The sequence below is a fragment of the Cupressus sempervirens genome, chromosome 11 (genome assembly GCF_028749045.1).
Source record: "Cupressus sempervirens isolate cs-2001-9-10 chromosome 11, ASM2874904v1, whole genome shotgun sequence".
In the NCBI taxonomy this organism is placed as follows: Eukaryota; Viridiplantae; Streptophyta; class Pinopsida; order Cupressales; family Cupressaceae; genus Cupressus; species Cupressus sempervirens.
The window spans coordinates 466,660,609-466,687,602 of record NC_143128.1 but is presented as its reverse complement, the minus strand read 5'-3'; the positions used below and the strand labels follow the sequence as shown (position 1 = coordinate 466,687,602).

The 26,994-nt window shown below is 35.5% G+C and overlaps 1 protein-coding gene across 1 annotated transcript in view; it reads right to left on the bottom strand.

Annotated features, from left to right (window-relative positions):
- Positions 1-26,994, bottom strand: part of LOC149530405 (Pseudouridine synthase family protein) — a 133,977-nt gene that overhangs the window by 89,755 nt on the left and 17,228 nt on the right. The window contains exon 2 of the mRNA XM_089809170.1: positions 18,284-18,672. Coding sequence (XP_089665296.1) covers positions 18,284-18,672 — 389 coding nt within the window. The remainder of the gene's footprint in view (positions 1-18,283; positions 18,673-26,994) is intronic.

Below are 26,994 nucleotides of genomic sequence, written 5' to 3'. Positions count from 1 at the left end.
GCAAAATCTATTAAGTTGTTGGCATCCACAACCGTAAAAGGTTGTTACGAAATGCTTTTGGTGGCCTCTCATTGTCATTTTTTGAAAAATTTGATGCCAACAGCATTGTTGCTGCTGCTGATCCCATTGGTCTTAACTCTATTGCTGAGTCAACTAATGCTAGAGAAGAAGAAAATGAAGAAGGAGAAGTAGACGAATATCAAGAAGATAAAGATTGAAGAACTTAGAATATTAATAGATTTTTATTCCATTAGTTGAACAATGAATGTGAAAAAATGATACTTGAACTTGACGCTACAATTTATTTTTAATGTTTTCAATCTTTGATGTTGAACTATATAATGGTATGAGCACTATGACTATATGATGGTAAGATCACTATGATTACAAGTTTGAGGTGTTTTTGTTATTTAAATGTGTTTATGCTACTATGCTACATTCTAATTCTAACTCATACTTCATAAATATGTATATATACATATGTTTTTTATAATTTTATATGTTTTGTACTAACAAACCCAAACGAACCCAAACCCCTTTCCAAAATTTTGACGAACTTGCAAACCAGTTTTCGAACTTAGAACTTAGAACCAAACCATAACCAGTAACATAGCATCAAGGAAAACAAAATGACTGAAGCATGCAAACAAATCTGACTTTTAGCTTATATCTGTTGACTAAGGATATAGCAAGAAGTATAAAGAGATAAGTATTCTTTATGGTTGAATAATGCTCTTCAATCTCTCATGCTGTTATTAATTCATGCCATAGTATTTGGATAGTGATTAAATTTAGTTGTATCTTTCACCCTCTTTAGGCAATACAAGGTAGATCCATCCTCTGCAACTATGCAAGATGGTGTTATACAAAGAATCCATGATGTTCAAAATCATCCTCTGAGAGTGTCATAGTGATTATATGTTGAATATTTTGAATCCTTCCTAGCTAGGAGGGAGTATTGAAATTAGCTAAATTAGATTCTAGCATATTAAATTCTAATGTTGTATGAATGGTGTCCCTATTGAGAAGGAGATGCCATTAAGGAGTTTGGCACATCTATCATAGCTAAACTTGGAAGTCAAGAGGTCGATGCATGTAATTGGTGCTTTAAGAAGGGAGCCACATTAAGATGAATGTCTAGTATAGCCCAATCTTGAGATAAATCCATAGTTTATTACATTCACTAATGTTACTATGAAATAAGACAAGTACATTTGTGTACAAGAAACTACTCCTACGAATAATGTTGTGATCAGAACAGAGAGAGTTCCTAGAAGATCTACCAAGTGGATCTTTGATCATAGTGATTCAATGGGAGAAGACAACAGAGATGGTTTCTAGACAAGGTATATTATCACTCAAGAACAAATGGCTAATATTCTCATCAAGTCTTTTACCAAAGTAAAGTTTGTGCATTTGGAGACTAGCTTGGAGTTGTGAAGAATGAAGACTTTGCTAAGAGGGATTCTTAGCATTAGTGATTTCTTGAAATGTACTTTATTGGATTCTTCTCTGTGAGAAAGATGCTTGAAGTGAAACCCTTGTTCCACCCTCTAGGAGTAGTTATGATGGATCCACGCTCTGATATGGTCCATGGTGGATGTCATGTGTGTGATGCCATGACAACACCATGTGAGAAAATTCGTGGTGACTCCGTGTAAAAAAAACTGTAATGTGTGTGACTCCATGACTTTATGTGTGCCCCTATGTACATTATTGAAAGGTGAGGAGCTTTCAGAGAATATACACTTGTGTCTAACATTGTAAGGCGACAACTTTACAATGATTAGTTCACTATCATGATGAATATCATGTGAATTGATATCTAGGCATGTCATGATAGTTAGTATCTCTTGGACATTTTGATAGATATCATGAGACTTGATATCAGGTAAAGATCATTATGTTCCTTATGAGATAAATCATGGTGGATAAGTGCATCGGTGGATATGCCATGATTGGTTACGATAGACATCATGAGACTTGGTGTCAGTTCACATACCATAACTTGGATATATAAGAAGAATGCCATGTGACTTGATATTCTTGAGAATATTATATCCTTCGGTATCACAAGTTACGTGATATCTCTTCTCACAATAGATGTGCCTATTGTGATATATATACTTGGTTAGATTCTTTATCTTTCCTACCTAAGAGGGCACGTTGAGGATAATAGCTTTGGTCAGATCTAGAATGATGATTGATTTTATGTTGCATATATATATATATATATATATATATATATATATATATATATATATATATATATATATATATATATATATATATATATGTATGTGTGTATACATATATCAGTATACTTGTATATACATCAGTATATACACTTATGGAAATCAATTATCATTCATATAACTAATTGAAACACCATATGTCCCAAGTATATTATCGATCTGCATTTAGAGATTATTACTTGCAGATTTTTGCTATTTCATGTTTTATATAGGATCCCGATCGAGCATTATTATTGGTGATCATTTTCCGATTGGATACTTATTTATTTGTGCAAGATCAAATCAGATTGAGCTTAATAAGCACTTGTGTTTGTTAAGTAATAAATCCCGATTAGAGATTGGGGGTATAATTTGATATGAAGTGGGACTCAAAGTAGTGGAAAGGGAATGAGTGTGTGATTGTGGGTGGGATTGGAATTCCTCTCATACGGTGGCTGTGGATTTTAATGTGAATGTTTTATTTTCAAATTTGAAGGTAAGTTATTCATTGCGTCTCCATTGTCTTTGTTTTTTTATTTTGATTATTTCATATGTGATTGGAGCAGCCCCTAATCTAGTTTTTAATTTGAATAGAAAGTAGGAATAAATTTTAATTTTTGAATTTTTGAAAAGTGTCAACTTTTTGCTCTTACCATGTCAAGTTTCTAAAATCATTGGAAATCAAAATTTATTGCATGAATCAATTGTTGTTCATATTTGAATCAAACAGGGGTATATTTTATTTTCAGAATTTTCAAGTTTTCAAAAAATGTAAAATTTGACTAATGGAGTTTGCTTGTAATTTTTGTTTTTCATATAATTCAAAATTGCATTTAAGGAAGTTTTAAATTTAAAAAGTGATTTTGCATGTTTCAGAATGGGGGAAATGAGGTCTTTTCCATTAATTTTCATTAACTATCGTGTTTAGAACTTTAAAACATGTTTCCTAGTTTTCAATAAAAATATTTATGCCATATTTTTATGCATTGTATTGTGTGCCACATTCGCTAATGTGACCAACAAGGTGTTAGAAAAAAGTATAAGAGTGGCTCCCAACATTTGTTAGGGCACAAAAGGGCTGCCATGATATCTCATTGAAAAATCTTGTGATTAAGTGAAATCTAATGAAACATGAGTAAAATAAACCAGGATAATGGATGCCCCTATCATGCTTGGAGTGCTAAGCTAGACTCAAGATAATTGCGGACAACATGGCCTCTCAAGGAGGGTGGATCTTGTGTGATCGAGTCTCCTCACCTCTTGTGAGAGAACTGTTCGATTCTATATAAAGCCATACCAATGAGATTCACGATACAATGTCTACCTCCTCTCTAGGATCGAGTCCTCTATCCTACTCCACTAGTGATTATGTACAATGTTATTGGTTAGATTATGTCATCATGATCATGCTCAATGATGACCTTTTGGTTTTGTCCCTCTGTGATTTGGCCCAATTACTATCTTGATGTATGCAATTAGTGTTCATGCCCAATGAGAAATTTGTGATTTCCCTTGATGTTACTTGGATGCATTTTGCATGATGTGTATGAAAGCGTATATATTGTGTAATTGTGTGTTTGTAATCCTTCTCCCAATGTGTATGGTGTGAGTGTTCTTGTGATCAATGTGGTCATCTCCTAGCACAATGGGAGTGGATCTTTTAATCTAATGAGGTTGGTTGGCATGGAAACCATCAATTGGGATCTGAGGATTGTGGATGAAGGCAAAAGATTGTATTAACAATGGAACTAGTCCATTTATATTTCATTGTAATTTTGATATGGAAGGAAACTAAGCCCTAATTGTGCAAAAATTATTATTTACCGTTGGATCTCTCATAATGGTATAGATTGTAGGATAACACTATGTCAGTGTTTGTGATGGTGATCTATAGTTTACATGAATAGGCACTGGAATCAACCGTTATTGTATAATTGTCATTCCTTTATACTTGAGTATTGTGTGACAAAATGAATTTAAAGCATTCTGCAATGGTCTTGGACAGTGTTGCATACCCATCAAGTGGTTGACATGTCTATAGATCTTTGCTTCTAGAGTGTTGAGTCATTTCAAGTCATTTCAATGCCTCTTGTGAAACCTTGTAAAGTGGAATTTTGTCATATCTCATGTCTTTTCTTTTACAGCAGCAAATTGGAGCATTGGGCATGTATTAATACCCTTGCCTACCTTCTCCCATGTCTGTTAATGTTGTCTACTTCCCAAGGGAAACAAATCTTTATTTGTCTCAAGTGGTAATTCTAACATTTTACAATGCATAGGATATTGTAGGCCCACTTGGCTGGTCTCAAAGTTCTTAGAGTGTCCTAGAGATCAACCACTCATTCTAAGTTGCCCACTATCTTGGACTCCAATGCTGTGAGTGGACTGCAACATCCAAAATGAACCCTAGCGCCAACAACTGAGACCAACGCTAGAGTGGAACACTAATGCCTATGTTGGCAATATGGCTAAGATAGTAAGATTAAGGGTTGTCATTTATGGCAACATATCATTTTGGAATAGAAGGCAAGACTTACAGTTGAAGAATCCATGATTAGAGACAGAAAATTGTCTAAGTGTTAGACAATTTTGATATCAGTTTAGAGGCAACTTCAGTATTGCGAAGTCTACAATGGTAATCGGCTTATGCACAGTTAAGGACAGATACAACAGAGTGTCATGATGACATACCTAAGTGCACATATCAGTAGATTCAGTATAGTCAGTACAAACGGAGTGACAAAGAAAACACCAGTAAAGGTAGTAAACTCAACAAAACAAAACACAGTAGAAATAGAGGAATAAAGAGTTAAGGAATTAGTTTGATCACGAAAAAATTTCTTAATAATGTAGGGACGACATCCTAGATGTTTACCCTAAGTTAGCATAACGTGTGTAAGCATCAAGCCAAATACACAAGTGTTTTGTGAAAGAAAAGGGTATAAGTAAAGAGTCACTACTTGCGGAGTAATGAAGTGTGAGGTAATGCGAATGCGAAGTATATTGTGTATATGCTAACTGAGTATGTGATATACGAACTTGCATGAGAAATCTATGATGCGAATTCTGATGTAAAATCAAAGATATGTGAAGTACAGCAATCAGTAAATAAGAGGTTATTGTATCTATCCTATTTTGTTTAAGGCACTGAATTGTATAGTTGCATGTTTGGGCAGTGGGCTCTTCTTGCATACATATGTAATTGTAATACCTTACTCCTAATAGGGTTGAAGCAACTCCTAACAGGGTTGAGGCTTTTAACAGGGCTTAGTCCTCTAACAAGGACTGAGACACTATATGTAATTAATAGACTCGTAACAGGGTCAATATCCTTAACAGGATTCTTTTGTTTAGTGGATCATTTTGTGGGTGCCATCCCCACCAAGGTTTTCCTTTGGCCAAGGTTTCCCTAGTTAACAAAATATGATATTATGAGTTCTCTTTGTGTATAGCTTTATTTATTGTTCAGCATTATTGGTTTACTTTCATCTACATGTTGTAAAGTAATTAATAATATCTACTTGTGGGCAAAAGATTGTAGAGTACTAATTCACCCCCCCTCTCAATATTATCTATTTCTAACATTTGGTAACAGAGCATGCAGAATTAGAGAAGTAAAATACCCTTGTGAAAGGAGAGTTAACTTAGGTTAAGCAATAGTTAGAGAAGTTTTATTCCAGTAGTGAGAAAATTGATGTACAACTATTCTATCAGAGATCTTCCTATAATAAGAAGGGTCTTGGATATCTTATTAGAGAAAAATCAGCCAAGAAAATTGAAGTTAGAAAGGAACCAGATCCAATTGTTGAAACCCCTAAACCTAAAGAAAATTATAAGAATAGGATTAAACTAAGAAAATCTACAAAAAGTATCTAAAGAAGTTGAGCAAGTAAATCAACCTGAGAAATGTGATGAACCAAAACAAACATAGCAAGTTGAACCACCTAAGGAGGCTAGATATGAATTCAGAGGTAGATGTTTTATATGCAATGAAATTGGTCATATGAAGAGAGATTGCAAAGGTAAGTCTTTTAAACCTATTACTAATTTCTATTGCTATAATTGTCATGATTCTAGACATAAAGCAGGAGATTGTAGAAACCTAAGTTTGATAGTAATAATGGAAATAGTAAAATGTTTAGGGATACTAACCCTGTAGGCAATGAAAGGAGGAGATCACAAAGCAGATCCAATGATGGAGAAAGACCTAACGGAGCAAGAAACTAGATTGTATGTTACAAATGTAACAACTACGGACACATTGCAAGGAATTGCAGAGCACCAAATAATCAGAATGGAACCAATCAAAGAAGGAATACACTCGTCTGTCAGTTATGCAATAACTTTGGACACATAGCAAGATTTTGCAGAATGGATAGAAGGTATTTCAACAAGAATCCAAACTACAGAAGGAACAATAACAGAAATTACAGAAGAAATGATAATAGTAGCAATAACAGCCAGAAGGAAGCATTAAAAGAGCATGTTGAAGAATTTAAGGAAGAATTTGTAAAAGCAAACAATCCAGAAAGTTCACATACAATTTTAGAAGAACAGTTTTTCAATGCACTTGAAGAAAGAATGAAATCAGCCATAGTGTGTGATTCATCTTATTTGAATTAAGCACTTTTTATCAAAGACAGAGCATCAATAAGATGGAACAGAAGTTAGAAGTCGAGTTGAGAGTTGCAAAGTTAACACGAGATACTAAAGTTTATAAGGAAGCTTTGGTTAAGAGCGCAAGTCATTTGGTAATTGCATGAAGGAGAACAAAGACAAACAAGTTTACTGGTTAATATAGTAACAGTTTTACGAATTTTGGTAGATGCACAATTAATGCTAAGTTCAATTTGAAAGATTTAAGGGATGCGAACAAGATTTTGAGTACTATTTGATCGTGTGAAGAGTTAAGGAGCAATTCAGAACGATTTGATAGCAAGTAAAGGCGAATTTGAAGCGTTCACAGTGTGAAGTGAGAAAAGCCCTATTTATGCGAAATTCAAGTATTTTACGAAGCTTTTTAAGTGTTTGAATCTGTTGAAATAGAGAATCCTACTGTTAGTGATGTTAGTGAGAGGCTGAGGTATGTGTTTAAGAAGCATTCTTTCATATCTCAAGTAGATGATCCCTTAGGAGCATTTTCACAAGTTCCGGAAAAAGTTCTACATGTAGAAGATATCAGGTCATACATTAATTGCAAATTTGAGAGTATTGGAGACAATGACATTCATAAGGATTTTGACCTAGTGTGTCAAGGATACTTGTCATTGAAACAAGAGTTCACACGCCTGAAAGAAATGAACATAGCAAATCATATGTTCTATACAGATTTCAACAACCATGAATAGAGTAGAATCATTTTGAGTCGTATTCACAAAGGAATGTTTTGGGTTGGAGATGTGCCTATCATGATTGACAATGACATGATTCATAGGTTAACTGGATTAAGCAATGAAGGCAGAAACCCAGTCAATGAGAAGAATGTAAAGAAGATGGTGGAAACCAATCTAAAGACCAAAATTAGATGGTAGGAATATGAAGACTGACCTCATAAAGCAAACAGATGTGAGAGTGATCAGCAAGATCATTGGTTATAAAATGAATCATAGTTCAAGATTGAACTCAATACCTGTTGGATTCTTACATGCAACATACTTAATGACGGCTGAGAAAGAAAAGGTTAATATGTGTGACATTCTAAGGCATCAACTATTGGACAACATTGAGAAACTAATAAAGAAGACAAGAAGAGCAGTGTTCAGGTTTTAGTCACTACTGATACACCTATTCTTCCAAGTTATTAGGCAATTCCCTGGTATGCCTAATAGGGAATGGGATAACAACAACCAATGCACCATGAACTTGGTGACATACCACTACAGGAAATAGTTTGAGGAGAGGATTGCTGAAGACACAAACAAAATGATGAAAAGCTTTCAAACTACGATGAAGCAGAGATTCAGAATATCACCCTCACTAGTGGAAAAGTACAAAGAAGACATGTTTCATGGTTAACCTGTATGGAGGCAGTTGTGCCGAGGGTTAAGTTCATAGACCCTATGGGCTATGAGTTGAGTGAAGATGTAATAGAAGGGTATGCAAAGATCATACTCAAGTCTGAGAAGGACAAAGAGACACTCCTAGATGGGGAATCTATGCAGAGAAGATCAGAGAAGTAGAGAGCAAGCTCTACAGCAAGGAGATTAAGAAGAATGTTGAGAAGAAAATTGAATCAAGTCTCAAGGAATCTGCAATGACTAGAGAAGAGCATGAAGAAGTAAATGGCATAGCCTTGGAAATGAAGGCTAATGGACAAACTGAATGTGTTTGTGGCCACACCTCTAGCAGTAGCAGGACTATCTAAAGGAGTCATTTTGGCAAATACCTGTTGTGCCCTATGCCACAGTTGCACAAGTGCAACCTACTCAAGTCAAAAGTCAAAAGATTGAAGAAGTAGTACAGATTGATGAGGAGAAATCCACTATTCCTCCAAGCACTAGAAAGTCAGAAAGACTCACCAAGGTTAAGATTGAACCTACAGAGTCCGCAAGCAGGAAAAGAGTCAAGCAACAGGCCAAAGGAACAAGCAAGAGAAGAAAGTCTCTTAAGATTATTGAATCGGGATCAGAGGAAGAAGAAGAGACTGAGGACAAGCCTACAAAGAAGGTAGTAGGTGAAGCCAAAACTTCGATAGGGAAGAAGGCATGGAAACCCAAAGTAGAAAACTTAAATGTACAAATTATAGATAGTGATCATTTCATTCAATTGAATAAGTTTTATAATATGTATAGCAATATGGACAGAATACAGTTAGAGAATGCAGTGGGAAGAAATATGATTTTGAAGAATAAAAGATTTGAAGATGTACAAAAACATATTCCAAAGGACTTGTATAATAGATTGATAAATAGAAGAAGAAGAGTTATAGATGAGTATAAGAAAATAAGGGAGAACATGATCAAAAAACTTTGCAAAGTCAACATAAATGATGACTTAGTCAGTATGATGAAAGGTATTGAACCTTTGTTAAGAAACAAAAGAAGAGAAATTCTTTTAATGGGAGGCAACTATGAAGAGATCAACAAAGAAACTAAGGCAGCCATCATTAAGTATATGACATCTATGCCTAAGATCTCGTAACAGAGCATGAAGATAGGGGGAGCAATCCCTATGACTACTGAACAGACTACTTCAACAGCAGCAGAAGCAGAAGTTAAGGACACCAAGATGGCAGATCTATCTTTGCAGATCTCAATTGGGCCAAATACCATGCAGATTGGTCAAACAAAAGTAGTAGTGAACGTCGTAGAGGATCCTTTTAAGGATCTTGGGCCAAACATTGTTGGCAATATTGTTGATTGCCAACTCTGATGAAGAAAAAGAGAAAACAAGAGGAAGAAAAAAAGAGCAAGGAAGACGCAGAAAAGAACAAAAAGAGGAAGAAAGCAAAAGAAGAGGAAAAGAAAAGAAAAGAGAAGAGAAAAAAAACGAGGAAGAAGCATTTGCACCTAAAGGAGCAAGGGTACACTAGTTGATAGTAGCAAAAAGTGCAAGTCTATATAAGATGGTTTTTCACATATATTTGTGTTAGACATTTATTACGATACGAAAGGAATCTAAACAACAAAAAATAACTTAAACATTGTTAATTTGAAATAACTAGTTAACAAGTAAATCCAAGATAGTTACATTTCATATTCTTAAATTCATATAAGAATGTAGAAGAGGAAAACAAAAATCTAAGATAGTTACTAGTTTCAAAGAAAAATAGTAGAAGCTTTTAGCTAGAGATGTATTCAACAATGAAAAAATCACAATGTTTGGAAGTTATTCATTGATTCCATGGATTACTTTATAATTAATTTTACATCTAAAGAGTCTTGTTTAGAGTGTCTTCTTAGTGGATAACAAATACTTTCTTTTATTTTCAAATTTGTGGCTTGGATGAGGAAGATTGTCTATTGTCAGGACAAGAAACCTTTAGTTGTTATCATGGTGTTGTAGTTTGTAATTGTGGTTTCACATCTCATGCTCCATGAAGATGGAAGTTCAACAAGTGATTAGCCTCCACCTAGTAGCTTTGTTCTTGTTTGAGGCCTTTTAATGATATGATCCATTTTATGGATTTAATTTTATGTTTAAGCACTAATTATATTTCAAGAATCCAAGGTCCACTCGCCTAGATCTTGTAGAGCCTAAAGAGTAGGAGGATCCTGGATCCTTGTTAGTTGGTCTAACCCTTCATGGAATTTGAGCATTGGAGTTGGCTTTCTCCTTACAATTTTGTGTGAAGTGTGTTGGTATTGGTAGTTGTAAAGCATAATCGTGTGCTGAAAAAAGTGCAAGTTTATATAAGATGGTTATATTTTTGGTTTAAAATTGTGCCTAAATTATGAAGATTCGGTTTACTTCAAACATTCTAAGGCCTTGGAAGAATTGAAATCACGCAAGTCATCAATTATCCTACTTAGAAAATACGAAGAGAAAAGACGAAGAGGAGAGAAAGAAGAAAGAAGAAGAAGAAGAAGAATAAGAAGAAAATAAGAAGAGAAAAGACAAAGAGGAGAGAAAGAAGAAAGACAAAGAGGAGAAGAAGAGGAAGAAGATAAGATAGAAGAAAAGAAGGTAAAAGAAGAAGAACAATGAGAGAAGAGAGAAGCAAGTGCGCCTAGCACTACTCTTACCCTTGCAGCACTCACAAGCTCATATGATGATGATCAATCAGAACTTGATATCATCACTTAGCAAAATTATCAGCAAGAACAAACAGGTAAAGAGTTTGCAGAAAACTCTAATGGAAGTGACTGAGAACATACAAGGAGCTTTTCCTGTGAAGTCACTTGATTGTGACCCTGAAGATAGGGAAAAAGTTGTGATTCAAGCATTTGATGTTGAATTCACAAGTTTGTCGAAGGTTACAGCAGCACAAGCTCAGACCAAGCATGATGCGCAAATGTTTGACACTGTCTGTCAGAACATGAGAAAGCATTTATTGACTCTTGATACTTGTATCAAGACATTAAGGAAATGAGAGCTTGAAGGCAAAACCCTATATGCGAAGTGTGCAATGTCTTTTGTTTTCACAAAAAGACATTGATGATGAACTCAAGAAGAAAAATGCAAAAGTAAAAGCACTAGCAGATCAGGTATGTCAACATAGTGAAATGATTGAATCAATTGAAGCACAGGTTAGCAAGGCATATGATGAAATAAGTCTGTAGGAAGACAGAAAGACAAGGATGACAAAGAGGTTCTCGCTTCTGAGAGAACACCTATCTATGAAATTAAGCACAATTGAACGTCAATTGGAGGAATGTCTGTCAATCAAGACATCCTTTGCAAATTTTGTTTACTCAAATTTGAATGCGGTGGAGATTGCACCCTATGGATTATGCGCTCTCCTCAGCATCTCAGAAGGAGTAAAGGATTCATGGAAGAAGAACATTAAGAGTATGACAGTCAACTTTGGAGACTGTATTTCTTGATTATCAGCCTAGTAGGGAGGTAATGAACTAAATTTCAAGATGTAAATAAGTTTTGACACCTTTGTCATTGATGTCAAAGGGGGAGAAGTATACAAAAAAATTGTATAAAGTATTAGGAGTTATAAGGTAAAGATGGTAATATGTAATGATCCACAATTTTGTACTTTTGATCAATTTTGTAAAAGCTAAATTTTGAGAAAAAAATTGTAACATTTTGGGAACTTAGCCAATTTTCCCATATGTTGCCAGCAATGCCAAAGGGGGAGATGGTTGGCAATATGGCTAAGATAGTAAGATTAAGGGTTGTCATTTATGGCAACATATCATTCTAGAATAACAAGCAAGACTTACAACTAAAGAATCCATGATTAGAGACAGATAATTGTTTAAGTGTTAGACAGTTTTGATATCTATTCAAAGGCAACTTCAGTATTGTGAAGTTTACAGTGGTAATCAACTTGTGCATAGTTAAGGACAGGTAGAACAAAGTGCCATGATGACATACCTAAGTGCGCAAATCAGTACAATCAATACGGACGAAGTTACAAATAAAACACCAGTAAAGGCAGTGAACTTAGCAGAACACAGCACAGCACAGCAAAAACAGAGGAATAAATAGTTAAGGAATTATTTTGGTCACGAAATAATTACTTAATAATGTAGGGACGACATCCTAGATGTTTCCCCTAAGTTAGCATAACGTGTGTAAGCATCAAGCTGACTGCACAAGTGTTTTGTGAAAGAAAAGGGTATAAGTAAAGAGTCAGTACTTGTGAAGTAATGAAGTGTGAGGTAATGCGAATGTGAATGCGAAGTATATTATGTATATGCGAACTGAGTATGTGATATGTGAACTTGTATGAGAAATCTATGATGTGAATTCTGATGTAAGATCAGAGATTTGCAAAGTACAGCAATTATCAAATAAGAGGTTATTGTATCTATCCTATTCAGGCAGTGGGCTCTTCTTGCATACATATGTAATTGTAATACCAACTCCTAACAGGGTTGATGCTTTTAACAGGGCATAGTCCTCTAACAAGGACTAAGACACTAATGTATTTAATAGACTCTTAACAAGGTCAATATCCTTTATAAGATTCTTTTGTTTAGTGGATCTTTTTGTGGGTGGCATCCCCATCAGGGTTTTCCCTTGGCCAGGGTTTCCCTAGTTCACAAAATATGGTGTTATGAGTTCTTTGTGTATGGTTTTATTTATTGTTCAACATTATTGGTTTACTTTCATATGCATGTTGCAAAGAAATTAAATATATCCAGTTGTGGGAAAAAAATTGTAGAATACTGATTCACACCCCCCCCCCCCCCCCCCCTCAGTATTATCTATTTCTAACAACCTAGGCACCAACATCCTCTCTAGGTGCAAATGTCCACGGTGGGCATTGTAGTCCTCCTATAGCATTGTAGTGCTTTGTTTAACCTAGAATTGGAGAGATGACTCCTAGTCTTGTTAAGTCTTGTAAAGGTAGAAATCCTTTGAGTCATCAACATTCCTCTAAGGTAAGAGTATCTTGTAGTTACCACGTCTTCCACTTGTATAGCATCGCATTGCAATGATGGTGTCATGGTTGTTTTCAATGTTTTGTGTATAATTGCACTAGCATGTCATAAGTGTTGTGGTTATTGTTTCCAAGAAAAAGGTTTTAAAAAATTCTTGGATATTGTCTTGTGTGGTCCCTAGCGGAGCATCTAGTGTCACATAGTAATAATCCTAGAAAACTACAACAAAGGATAAAGTGGTTTCCTTGAATTTAATTTTTGTATAATAAAGGGGATTAAATTAGAGTTAAATTACACAGGCACTATAAAAGGGAATAGAGGAATAAAAGCACATACACTACCAAAATTTATTTCATCCTTTATAATCAGAAATAGTAACTATAATGAACTCTATTGGATTTGGCTGAGAATGATCGGACTATGGTTACAAACATTTTGTCATACAGTTGCTATACGAACCAGTCTTTAAGTGAAATTATGTTTGCATTCACAAAATTATTGTTACTCTAAAACTAATACTAATAGTTCAGAACTCCATTAAATACAGAATCAATAACATGGACACATTACAATGCCAACATCTCTTATAAAAAAAGTTTTATAACCTGATGACAAAATTACATTCCAGAATTTGAGATATTAAATATGCATAATTAAGCAATTTCGGGTGGTGAGGGGAGATGACAGACCCATGTATTTCTATGTGTGTCGATGGTAGTCAAAATCTGAAATAGGGTGAAGACCCGATGCCACTACCAAAACTCAGACCAATCTACCGTCTGCTGATGCATTTTGTGCTTGAAATCCAATGCACTATAATATCACAATGCCATCTAGACTCTATCGTTTCAAATACCACTGTGTATGTCGTGAGGTGGATTATGGCTGCTGTGCAAATGAGAAGGGTTGCCTTCTACCCTGTGTATGTCGTGTGGTGGACTGTGGCTATCGTGCGAATGAGTTCGGACTTCCTTCTCTCACCTACGTTTGCTTAAGGTCGGTGTTCTTGTAGTTATGTCGTAACTCCCAACATTCTTTGCCTGTCGTGGAGATGTATCTACAACCTACTACTTAACCGCCACTAAGTCAGTTGTCTCTGTCATTGTCTACTTCACGTGGTGGCCTTGAGCTCGTCTCCCACCTTACTGTATTCTGAAACCTTCTCTATCTCCTGTGATCTACTTGCAATCACGCTATCTCTTGATTACTTCCAGAACTCACGAGTGTGTGCTTCCTCCACTCCAACTCGATGTGGTGTCTGGAAACTATAACTTTGCGGCCTTTACAAATTCAACAGTAACATCTTCTAAGTTATGCAACGTAAGGTACTTACTGTATAGAGTTGAGTTACTGTGATTCTAAGTTCCAATATCTGTACTTGAAAATCTGAGGTACAACCTTTCATGAGTAGCTGGGGCTACATCCAGCTCCTCCTTACTCTCCCAAGGGTTTTCGTCCTCAAGAGTGTCCAGTCACCTCAAAGCAACCTTTTGGATTTGTTAATAACATATATTCATTGTGTCTTTCCCAAGACTGAGCCTCTTATTATAACCTCGAAGTGAGGGAAGAGTGTTGGAATAAGAGATGTGGGATTAAATACCAATTTCGTCTTCTAGTCACTTAAGTCACTTTATAAAGTGAATGTCTTAATAAAACATAAAGTAACTTTATTAAAGTACTTTAAGATGTTAAATGACGAACTTAAGACAAATCTTCCCTTGTGATTGGCAGGCATCCTTATTGTTAATGCCATTAATCTATCCAAATGTGGAGATAGATTAACCAAGCACCAAAAGAACTAGCGCGAAAGAGGGGACATGACAGTAACAAACCTACTGCAAGACCATTTATGTGTAAGGTCTCCCAAGGACTACTTGGAAACACATCAATTAAAATTGTCTCTTCAAAATTATGATTTTGGTGGGATTATTATCATCCTCATCAATAGTCTTTCAATATTTCTACATTCCTTTGATTCAAAGTTTGAGGGACCCTTGGATTCATCATTATCCAAACTAAAGTATTTTAAAATGGTTTCTCTTTTTATACACAAATGTTTAATCCCACATCTTGTTTTCCTAACAAGTGCTTTTGTAGGCAACTATTTGTCGATTGCGGTTTTGTCCATTGCTCAATCCTTCCTTCACCATCTCATGCATTAATTCCTGCCAAAAGAAGAACATCTTAAATCAAAGTCATGAGTAGAAACAAAAATCAAACTCTTGTCTTAAAACTGGGAAATTATATCCAAGGTCTTAAGACTGGAATGCATCCTTCAGCTGCCTTGGTTGGGTTCAATTCTTTTGTTGCTCATGAATTCGCTCTCAATGTTGGAGTTCTGCTTATATCTGATTGAACTCACTCCTAATTTCTTATATGTTTCCACCTTATTTGCTAAAATTATCTTTTAATCTGACTTTGATTCGCCCTTCCTCTATTCTGATTTTTCTTCAAACTCAAGTTGCATTTGATGCGAAAGAAGGATTTTGCACTTTACATATATAGTCGCTCATTGTGGATTCCAATTTTGTTTAAACTTTAAAATGACAGCCATCCTCCTAAAAAGAGCTTGCACTTTTGCTGATGGGAGCCGGCCTGATTATCATTTGTTCTCTTTTTAATATGCAAATCATTTATCTCTTTGCCAGTCAGGTTAAGCAGACCTTTATTTTTTTTATTTGCCTTGCTGAAGTTATAAATATAGGTCGAAATGTTAAGTTCAACCCACAACTCACTTGTGCCTTCTCCAAAACCAATTCCGCTCTGCATTATTCTCATCTGCTCTGAAATTCACCCTTCTAGGTCTGCTCTGCCTTTAACTGCTCTTAATTTTGAATTTGGATAGGTTTGAAATGCTTTTCTCCGACTTCCTTAAATAGCACTCAAGGGGATTTAATGAAGGGGTACATATATTAAGGAGGCAAATCTGATTATCATTTCATTGATTTTTACATGGGGTTGGATCATCAAGAGTAAATGGGAAAAACTTCCCCTTAGGGCAGAAATAAAACATTAAGCTAGAAATTTGATCACAGAGGCCAGGTGGAAATTTAGATTTTGGGTGGAAATTTGATCTAAGAGAGGGTGGATTTGACAATTTCCGGTGGAAATGAGGTCAAAGGCTGAGCACATTTTGCATTTTTAGCTGGCAATAGCCTCTTTTTAAGGTCAGGATTCCTGATTTTAGCTGGCAATGGTCTCTTTCTAGGGTGGATTTTACATAAGAAGCTAGAAATCACTTGAAAATGCATAATTTGTCTTGGGAAGATTTCCTAAGTTAAACTAGAAATGCAAAAGATGACAGTTCAGATTTCAGCTAGGAGCTGGAAATGAGAAATGCATTCGATTGGATTTCCAGCTAGGATCAGGAAATGAGCAAAATGCAATCTGATTTTTTCCTAGATCTTAAACTTGCCTCTTCATTAGTTAGAAATTGATTATTGAAATCTTTGCTCTTTTTATCTCAAACCTTGAATCCTTTCGTCTTTTTCATTTGATTTTGTATTAAAATTTGTCATTTTCAATATCTCCAACATCTTGGATCGAATTTCAACTTGACTTAGCATTTTTTTGTGTCAAAGCATTCTTGTTTTTGAAGGGCGGAATCAACAAGCAGCTGGAAATGAGCAAGAAACTGTCTTCCAATTTAAAATATACTTATATATTTCACATTCTCCCTTCAAGATTTTTACTTCCTTGTTCCAAAACATCCTTGTTTGCACAAAAGTTTCCCTTTCCTCCTCCTTGAAACTCATTTTACAAACCAAAAAATTCATCTCCATTGCAAAGATTTCTTCATTTTTTATACCCAACCTCTTTAATCTTGTGATTTTCCTCTTTATTCCTTGGCAAGAAATTAGAGGGGGAGCTAAAAATGGTAAACAAATACTTAACTTCAGCCCTCTACTCACTTGTTTTACCTTCAGATTGTCTTTCATACACACTTGGGTCAGCTTCTCCTTTGATTGAGAACCTTTCAATGCTGTGAAGGCTATCCTCTTACAATTTTTTAAAGGCATGTGACTTCATCTCCCAACTTCCCTCATCTAGAGATAAAATAAGATAAATTTATTAATGTCCAACAAGAGACCAACAAGGGTATAAGGGATTTAAAGTTTACAAACAAGGGAAACCACCCACAGCAGGGACACCAAACCGTGCCCACAAAAGAACAAAGCAACAAAGAAGTAAAGGAAGACACCAAGGAAGAGAACTAGGGGTCCTTCCTTGGCCAGAAGAAGTCCATCAGCAAAGGATATGAACAGGGCAACCAAGGGTCCCAGAACGTCTCTGAATACTGTCGGATGAGGAGTGTCATTGTCTGGTGAGTCCAGAATAGGGTCTCACTGATCTGATGAGTCCAGAATAGGGTCTGAAAGAAGATTTTCTTTACTTTTCAACATGATTGTATACTTGGAAAGGGCTTCAACTTGAGCTTTGTATGGTGGTATTTTCATTAAGTGTTTCTCGTAATCTTCCCTTTCATTCTCCTTGATTGATGATCCTTAGAGATCATCTAGTTGGATGGTCTTGACCACCTTGTGACCTCTTCTTTCCTTTATTGGGATCTAAGGATATGAATTGCTCAATCTCACCTAATTCCTCTTAAGGAAAGACACTTAAGTGTTTACTACTCCATCTAGTTAAATGAATGCATGAATTAAAGATAGAAATGACAATACATATCATACACAAGAGTACAATATAACTTTATTCAAACATTAAATTATTACAAAAGAATACCAAAGATGATCAGCCAAGGATCGGGGTTGATCCAGTTAGATCATACTACTTTTAGTAAAAGTTATGAGAATCTAGATAATACAAAGAGTGCAGATTGCGTAAATATGGATAAAACAAGCATTCGAATGAAACATGAAAACACCAACAAAAACACAAGAGATGCATTGTTAAATACAAATCTGAACACTTCAATATTGTAAAAGAGATATTTTCTATTAAAATATATAATCCAAGGGAAAATCAGACCATCAGCATACTATCTGCATCAAAGCTCAACATAAATGGAACAGGCAGAATAATTACCAACAAGCACGGTCTCTTATAGCAGCATTTGGTGGTATAGAAACTTCCAAACAAAAGCTATCAACTTCATAAGCCTCATGCCGAACGGCCTCTGATATCAAAACTGCAATATTTCCCTTGCATATTGTTGTCTCTTTATTTTGATCAAGGATTGCTGTTTGCAAAATACCTAAACACACTAAGCAGGTCTCATTTGTGACTGGATTCTCTTCAGTAGAAGAACCAACATTTTTAACTTCCCCTGAACTAATATCATCCGCAAACTTTGGGAGTTCTGTGGTAGCTGTTAAAGGTTTTAGCAAAGAATATAGAGATGCAGTTGATGGCAAGCATAGTGAATATATATCTCCATCTACGCTGAATATTCGGAATATACATCGAAGACAGACCTGCAGACCTTGCTCATATTAGTATATTCAAATGTATCCCAAACTCAATATAAAAACCTTTCTAGCTTTATTTGTTATTACTGATTTTCTTGGTCCGTAAAAGCTCTTGAGAAATAAAGCAAAATGATCCAAATTAACCAAGTATATTTCGTATTAGATTAAATAATTCTTAACCATTTAATTTTCCGATATCTATAGGATAAGCCAATATCCTTCATTGACGGAAATTGGCAAAATGAAATTTTTCAATTATCTCCCAGTAAAATTTTAAAACCAAATAAAATTTAAAATTTAAACCACTTAATTATGTGTACAACATATTCAATAAACAAACAACATACATAAACACTCTGCAGTTATAACAGGATAAAACTCATGGCAAAATAAGTAGAGTATACTTAATAACTAAAGAGTAAGAACTGGTTAACACTTATTCATCTCTACTCAAGTTATTTAGTTTACTGTGGAGTGAGTTGTAAGGAATCATACTGCAGTTTTGTATTCATCTCACCTATTCTAACAAAGTTAGCACGAGGGGTGGTAAATGTCTCATGGAGCTTGACTGAATTGTGCAAAAGTCAGCTTTGATACACTCAGTTTCACTTGCACGCCTTGAATCTCAACAAAAATCACTTCTCGTTCCCCTCTCAACCAAGGAGACATTATTGGTCGAGTTGAAGATCTTGCACCTTAGTACATTCCTCCACAAAATTATTAACAAGAACAGTTGCTCTCACAACCTTGACCCGTCAAATCACCATCACTCACACTTATTTCTAGGCATTTATATGTGATCCCTGATGTCTTACTCTAGTGTGCAATTTTTCAGTTACCTCCTTACACTACATCAATTGGCAAAAGCCCTCAACAACAATTTGTGACCATTTCTTGCAACCTAATGCTTGCTCTTTGAGGGCAAAATTTTGAGGGTCTGTATCAACCGTCTCTACATAGTTACAAGAATCAGACCCGGCGAAGACAAGCAAACTGATTTTTTATCTGGACTCGAAGTTAGCACCCACACTTGGCAAAAACTTGAAGCTAATTTTTTAATAAAAAACATCTTAAGTTTACCCCTTGCCTACACATCCTTCTTTTAGAGACACAACTATAAACTATTAATCACTTAAGTTGTAATATTAAAGTTACTTTTCCGAACATTTAAGCAAGAAATATAAAATATTCTTTTCCATCACTTAAAAAACTCTATTGTAGCATTGAAATTGAAAGCACTTACACAAAGCAGAGGAGTGGGAACTAAAACCAAAGCCAATTGCCCAAAATAGCACTTATTAAAAACAACACATGCCAAAAATAGAAATGTTGTCAAAAGACACTAAAACTGCAAGCTCGGGCTCTCCAAGTACTCTAATTCCCCTAACCAATGCCAAATAGCCTACAGGAACCTGCAAATAGACTGAAGCACAACTAACATAACCGAAAAGGGGACATTACATGCCCCTTTCTTGCACATATGAAAATATGTGGTCATTACCTTATTTCCCATATGTTCCCATAAGCTAATTGGTGTAAAAAAAAGGCAAAAGTAAATTAATAATTAATTTAAGTTGTCCAAAGTAATATGTAATGCCCCGCCTGGAGATCCTTGGAAACAAGGACAAACATAGGCAAACATTTTCTTTTTTGTTAAAAATTACATAATAACATGCATACAACAAATTGCTTATCCAAAAAAAAGTATGCATACAACAATTATAAGATCGCAACTAAAGCCGTAACTAACTAAACAGCCAAAGATCCCCAAGCGTTCACTACTTACCAACACAAACTTTCCATCTAGGTGATTAACTATACAATGTTCATTCTATTAATCATACTAGCATGAGATATGGTATTCGTTTTAAAGCCCAAATACAAGTTCCTAAGTGATTAAGCCATACAAGTTCATTTTTTGGACTAAAGCGTAGAAGGAATAAGATAACATCAAAAACGACCCCGAACAACCAGTAGGCAATATGTACCAAATTTGGAAGAAGCAACTCCCGAAAGAGTACTCAAAACACTAGGTCGCATCGTTCGAACAAGTCGAGAAATGCCCAATGTTTGAGGAATGATTCTATCAGCATGGTACGATAGAACTGCAGAAGCCATGTGATAAACTGGTAAACGAAATGTGACACTCGTGCGATGAAACTCTGGACTAGGTGCCATGGCCTTTTTATCGTACGATAAAACTCCAAGAGTCGTTCAATATAACTCCCTATTACGTGCAATGAAACGTAAGCTCATTGTTTCATCATAAAATTTGATGACTATACTAGGTACCTAAGTACCCAGATTGCATACAAGGAACTAATCTAATCAATTGAGTAAAATAAACCTCCACACCGAGGAGTATCAGATACACACATCTCGAGGAATAAGCACTCGATAGCATCAGTACATCAAAGTAAAACAATAAGCACATCTAAAATACTATCCCCACAAATACATCTCTAGTCCATCACCATGGCAATATATCAACAAGTACAACATGAGCATTAAGTAAAAGCATAAATCACAAGGAATACATACATCAAGAAAACCTGAATAACAACAAGGGGACAAGAGGAGAGAGAAGGTCGAGGCAAGGTCCTACAACTAGAAGAAGATCGTCCCTATTCTCCAATCCCCAGCTGTGGTATAGGTAGCAATGCCTCCCAACCATGTGGAACGCTTAGGCCCACCCCGTCATGCTCATGGAGATAGCAATTCAGCCACAATCACATAACACAAAGCATACAAGGCTTGCACACACCAATCAATGCATGACAACAACTCAATGATCATTAAGACAATATAGTACAACAGGTTACTAGCCAAACGCACTATAGGATAACTATGTAGGGACTCTAGTGGAGTGTAATCATTTGGCATCAACAAGCCCAAGTTGTATATGGTATGGCTCAACTCCCTCGAAAGGTCTCATACCCGGTATGGCTCAACTTCAACAAAAGGCCTCACACCGTGCCCTTACACCAACTTCCGCACAAGACTAGAAAATGTACAAACACCACACCCTCGCACTGGCTCCCTCGTGATGCTTGGAGAACGTACAAGTGTTCTCTTATCTTATCATTAAGTTTTATTTTCCCGTAGTTAATTATTGTTTATCACTTATTAAAACCGCTTCGCATTACCTTGTTGGCCACTTCTGGGCTAGGATACACGAGAGAAGCCACTCTACACGTCTACCATACATACCCATGCTCGCCACACGAATGCCCGTAGGCAATACAAGTTCCCAACCCAACCCTAAAATAAACAATCACTCGACCGTCCTAAATCTGGGAGTTCGGGTCTCGCAAGATCCCCCCATATGCACGCACAAATGCTCATGGGTGGGCACAATCAACTCCATGAAATAATCAGTAAAAACCAATTCAAGGGTTGGATATGAGAAATGCAACAAATGATACTAGTACAACTAACTTAACTAGGCATCTTGTTGGGAGTGTAGATTCAACACAAATCCCTATGTCCTCAAAGTAAATACAAAGAATGAATGGAAACATGGAACACAATCCATTTCCATTATCCAAACATACGCTGCCAAAATCTCAACAAAATATGGGTGGCACGCAAAAAGAGGCAAGGATAAAAATGCCCAAAATTTGAACTCCTCAAATTTTAACAAAACTAAAAAACCCACTTCCAAAATGTTGGTCAAAGCATAGTAAGGAGAATCGCCATGAAATCGTTGGTCTGGCGATTTGATTCATTGTTCCTGATTTTTTTTGAACCAATGAACTAGATAAGCGATTTCATCGCATGAATCACCGATTCATGCAATTCATTCAAAAAATCACCTTTGTGAATAGCAAAAAATCAGAAAAGTGAGAGGATGATGATGAGGCTTGAGCTAGAGCCTTAATGTTTCATTTTGTTTACAGATATTAATAGACATATGTTGCATGGATCTTCATCTTACATACATTTATGATTTGATGTTTCATGGATCTTCTTCTTACATACATTCTATGATTTGATTCATTATGATCCTATGATTTCTATTTAATTCAGCTACAATTTACATTTTACTTGTAAAGTATTTACGTATGTGATGGATTTATCATTTATGTTCCATGTTTATGTATGTTAGCTTCTATTTGATGATGTTATAGTGTGTTTAAGTTATATTCAATAAAGGGTGCATGCAATAAGTTTTAAATTGTTAAAATCTCTAAATTTCAAGGGTTTTTTTAATTTGCCAATTCATGGCCGAATAAGTTTTAAATTGTTAAAATCTCTAAATTTCAAGGGTTTTTTTAATTTGTCGATTCATGGCCGATTCGGCCTTGCCGATTCTAATTCTCGTTACTTTGGATCAAACTATCAAGGGTCCAATAAAATTCCCAAACCGAGTTCACAATCAAATTTCGGCGAATTCAGCAAGAACCACAAGTCCACATTCCCAATTTGAAAGCACACTTTTGAATCGTGATATAAAATACCTCGAAATGTCCTGTAATCATTTCGACCTACAAACCTTTGTAGCAGAGGCTACTAACCCACAATTCAAGTCAAGCCAAACAAGGCAATAGACGAACACTGGATGACACACAAAACAAGGTGATGCCAAAAACACCCAAGGTTCAAACATCTTGGAATTCAATGAAATCGAAAACTCACTTCAAAAATATGCCCAAACTCCCAAAAATTAAATTAAAATCAACTTCCAAGCATAGATGAAAAATATGGCAACATAACTCTACCAAAACTTTCATTTTCAAAAACACACAATATTAAAGTGATCATCCCCGTCCAACCAAGTGATGGAATTGCATAAAAACAGAGGGAAACACTAATTCTCCACTACCTAACATTTAGCAATTGAAAGAACCAACTCAAACGGATCAAAACCAAATAAACAAGAAAGCCCCACCTCTCACGTTTGGTACAAACCAAGAAAAGGGAAAGAAAATTGGAGACTTCACCGAATCAGCTCAAACCTTCAACAAAGCGGAGCAAGCCTAACACAAATCCAACGAGACTGGTCTCACAAAGATCTGACGAGCCAAACTCCACCAATGAGCACAACAACAAAATGGGCAAAGAGGGTTTGAAGGAATTTCTCCAAAACCATGAAATAAAACAAGTGAGAAGTGAGAATAAAACTCACTTTTTGGCATTATATAAGCACTTTATCGAGTGACTTATAAAATAAATTATCAACCCACTTAATAATCTATTTGCCCCTTTTTTCCAAATTAAATAAAACAATTCTAGGCATTTGGAATTCAACTACAACAAAATAGTCGACAATTAAAATAAATTAAATCCAATAGATAAATCCCCAAAATCAGTTAAATCAGCATTAAATTAATAATTGTTGTGACAACTATGGAACCCTAAATGCACAGACACGCTCATGGGTCTATTCACATAATGCATTATGAATTCAGATTTCCCAATTACTGAAGGGTTAATAATAAAAAGATATACGGATATGCCACCCATACAAGGACAACATTGGCTCAACATGAAAGGTCAAAGGCACTATCACCTGGTGCCCATTGTTGGGGATATAGGTGTACACACAAATCCTGAATTCAGGGTGAATGTATCCAGTACCTATTCAGTAAACAACAAACATCAGCAGATGTCCAATATATAAATAGCCAAAGCACATAAAGACACATAGTCACATGAAGGAGAACAAGATGCCATGTACATCTCGCAAGCGACTAGGTCTCTATTCCCACTCCGTACTGGCACTAAGAAGCAATCCACACATAGTAGTAGTCCAGTACAACATAAAAACATATAATTACATGATATTGCATTTAACTTAAAATATTTAGATAATCATTTCTAGTCCTTTCAGCATATATTTCAATTGAAATTGAAGAGTAGATATCCACAGCATAGAGGCACAATAATCTAAAATCCAAATGAACATATTCCATACGCAAATAACATCCATAATCCCAAACCCGATATAGATAAATCATTTCCCAATTATTCTAAGCATAATATAATGGAAATAATAACTGGATTACCTAATAGCATATATGGCACAGTATGACAAAATCCCAAACAAGCATCTTGAAGTAACATCAGTAACCTCAAATGTAAAATACACCAAATAACATCATAAGGCACCATCATATAGATATGGTTAAAATGCTAGTAACAACATGATCAAACACAAGTCAACACAACTACAAGAACCAAATCAGGTACGGCGGTCCAAAACATCACACGGTGCAACCACTATTCATATCTCAAGGGTACTCACGGAACGACATCATGATACCATACAAATCCAGGTAACCGCTGGCACATACCTCAGTGAAACCATCGAATACATCGCAAGTCCCATAAATCAGGCATAAAGCATAATCAGTCTACTGATACAACAACATAAATCAAATCACCCCAAGTGTGTAGACCACTCAAGGGTCCCAACATGATCACTCAGAAAGCAAGAACATCAAGGTCACATCCATAAGGATGGCATGCAGAAATCAAATGGGAGAGGCACTACATCATATTTCTTATGTTTTTAAAATGATAGCTTAAGTGAAAAGTGACTTTATGTTGTGCAAAAAGGCAGTGTTAGCCCTAAGGGGGAAAAAGGTGGTCATTTTGCACACTTACAATATATTTTTAATATGCAGCCAAAAAGGGAAAGTAATAATTTGTTCACTACGCAAAAGGAGCTATGAAGAGAAAAAGGATATCAGTTTTCATATCTTGGGCTGCTTTGATGTTTTTGAGAGTTCTTATTTCTTGAGTGTAATGTCCCTTCTTACAAGCTTTCTTGAACAGGGAGATCAAATTAATTATTTAATAAATTTATTTAAAATGGAATTAAAGAAAATATTAAATAATTAAATAATAAGTGACTTAAACAATTTAACCAAAGATACTTCTAATATGTAACTGTGTGGGAAAACTAACATTAATTGAATAACAATATTATAAAATACGTTACCATGTCCTTCCATGCAACCGCTATGTCCTAATCCAGCTTAAACCGGGTTCTGGTTTCAATTCAGTCCACTATGGTTTCATTACAGGTCCTTCACGCAACTTATGGGTTCAGCTCGAATGAACCCGGGCAAACCCAACCTGAATTGCAGCTCTAGATTTGTATTTTCTAGCATACAATTTGGTACTTCTCTCTTTCTCTCTTCAGTAAGTCTCTGAGATAAATAGTTCAATTATTATGAGGAATACCATATTGCAGCATGTTTTCTTTTTATTTTGATCAACAATTATCTCTTTCTCTAAGACTGCCATTTGAATTACAAGTGGCGTAGTATGCATATATTTGTGATCACTGAATTAGTTAGCTTCTGAACTGGTAGATCCATAGAACATTTTTGTTCCTTACAGTTACACCACTTGAAAGTTGCGACTGGAATCAATCTAGTACCAGAACCTCAAAAATACATTGCTAGGTATTGTATGTGAATCTAGACAAGATCTAAATACAAGCAGCATCAGTTAAATAAATCGATGCAATACTCATAGAGACTTCTCAACAAGTATTTGTTTTATTGCGAGAAGTTCAAGGTGGCGAGTAATTGCCACACTTTCTCGCCAAGGAGTTTCAACAAACTCGCAAAGTTTTTTGCAACTTCTCACTGTGAAATCAGCATCTGTGCAAAGCTCTCAGCCGCAGTTCTATAATAGTTTTTGACATCAAACAAAAAGCTCATTTTGCAATTTGTGATTTCTAATTTACTGTCCAAGCCAAAGAAGAAAGAAGAAAAAAAACTTTCCAAGGGATTGGAAGGTGATTTGCAAGGATTTAGGTTGATTTAAAGTGGATTTGAAGAGGATTTTGAAGGAAAATCAGATTCTCAAGTAGGTTTTTGGATATCTTTTTTTACATCATTTTGTCTCCTCTTTGTTGCATCTAGGCTTATAGAAACTCAATAACAGCAATTTCTATGTGATAAAAATTGCTTTAGAGTGTAATGAAGATTTAACACCATTCTTCAACAGTTTTTTCAGATTTTTCACTGTTTTCTCAAAAACCTGAATTTTTCCTAAAAGTTTCAAACCTGACACCTTTTCCTTTATTCTTTTTTTTTTTTTTAAGTTTCAACTGTTAAAGAATTTATACTAATTTAGTTTGTTTCCCAAAAAAATTATTACAATAATAATTTGAGGTTTTAATTTATGTGTAGGTTGAAATTTGATTAATAATGGCAAATACAGATTCTCCTACAACTAGGTCAGCTTCGGAGTATGCCAGTGCCTCAATATACACATGTCCATCTGGGTATGTAGGCACACATCCTAAATGGGCTAGAGATAAGGCTTGGGCGTATGTCTTTGAAGGACCGGAAAATAATACCGTAATTT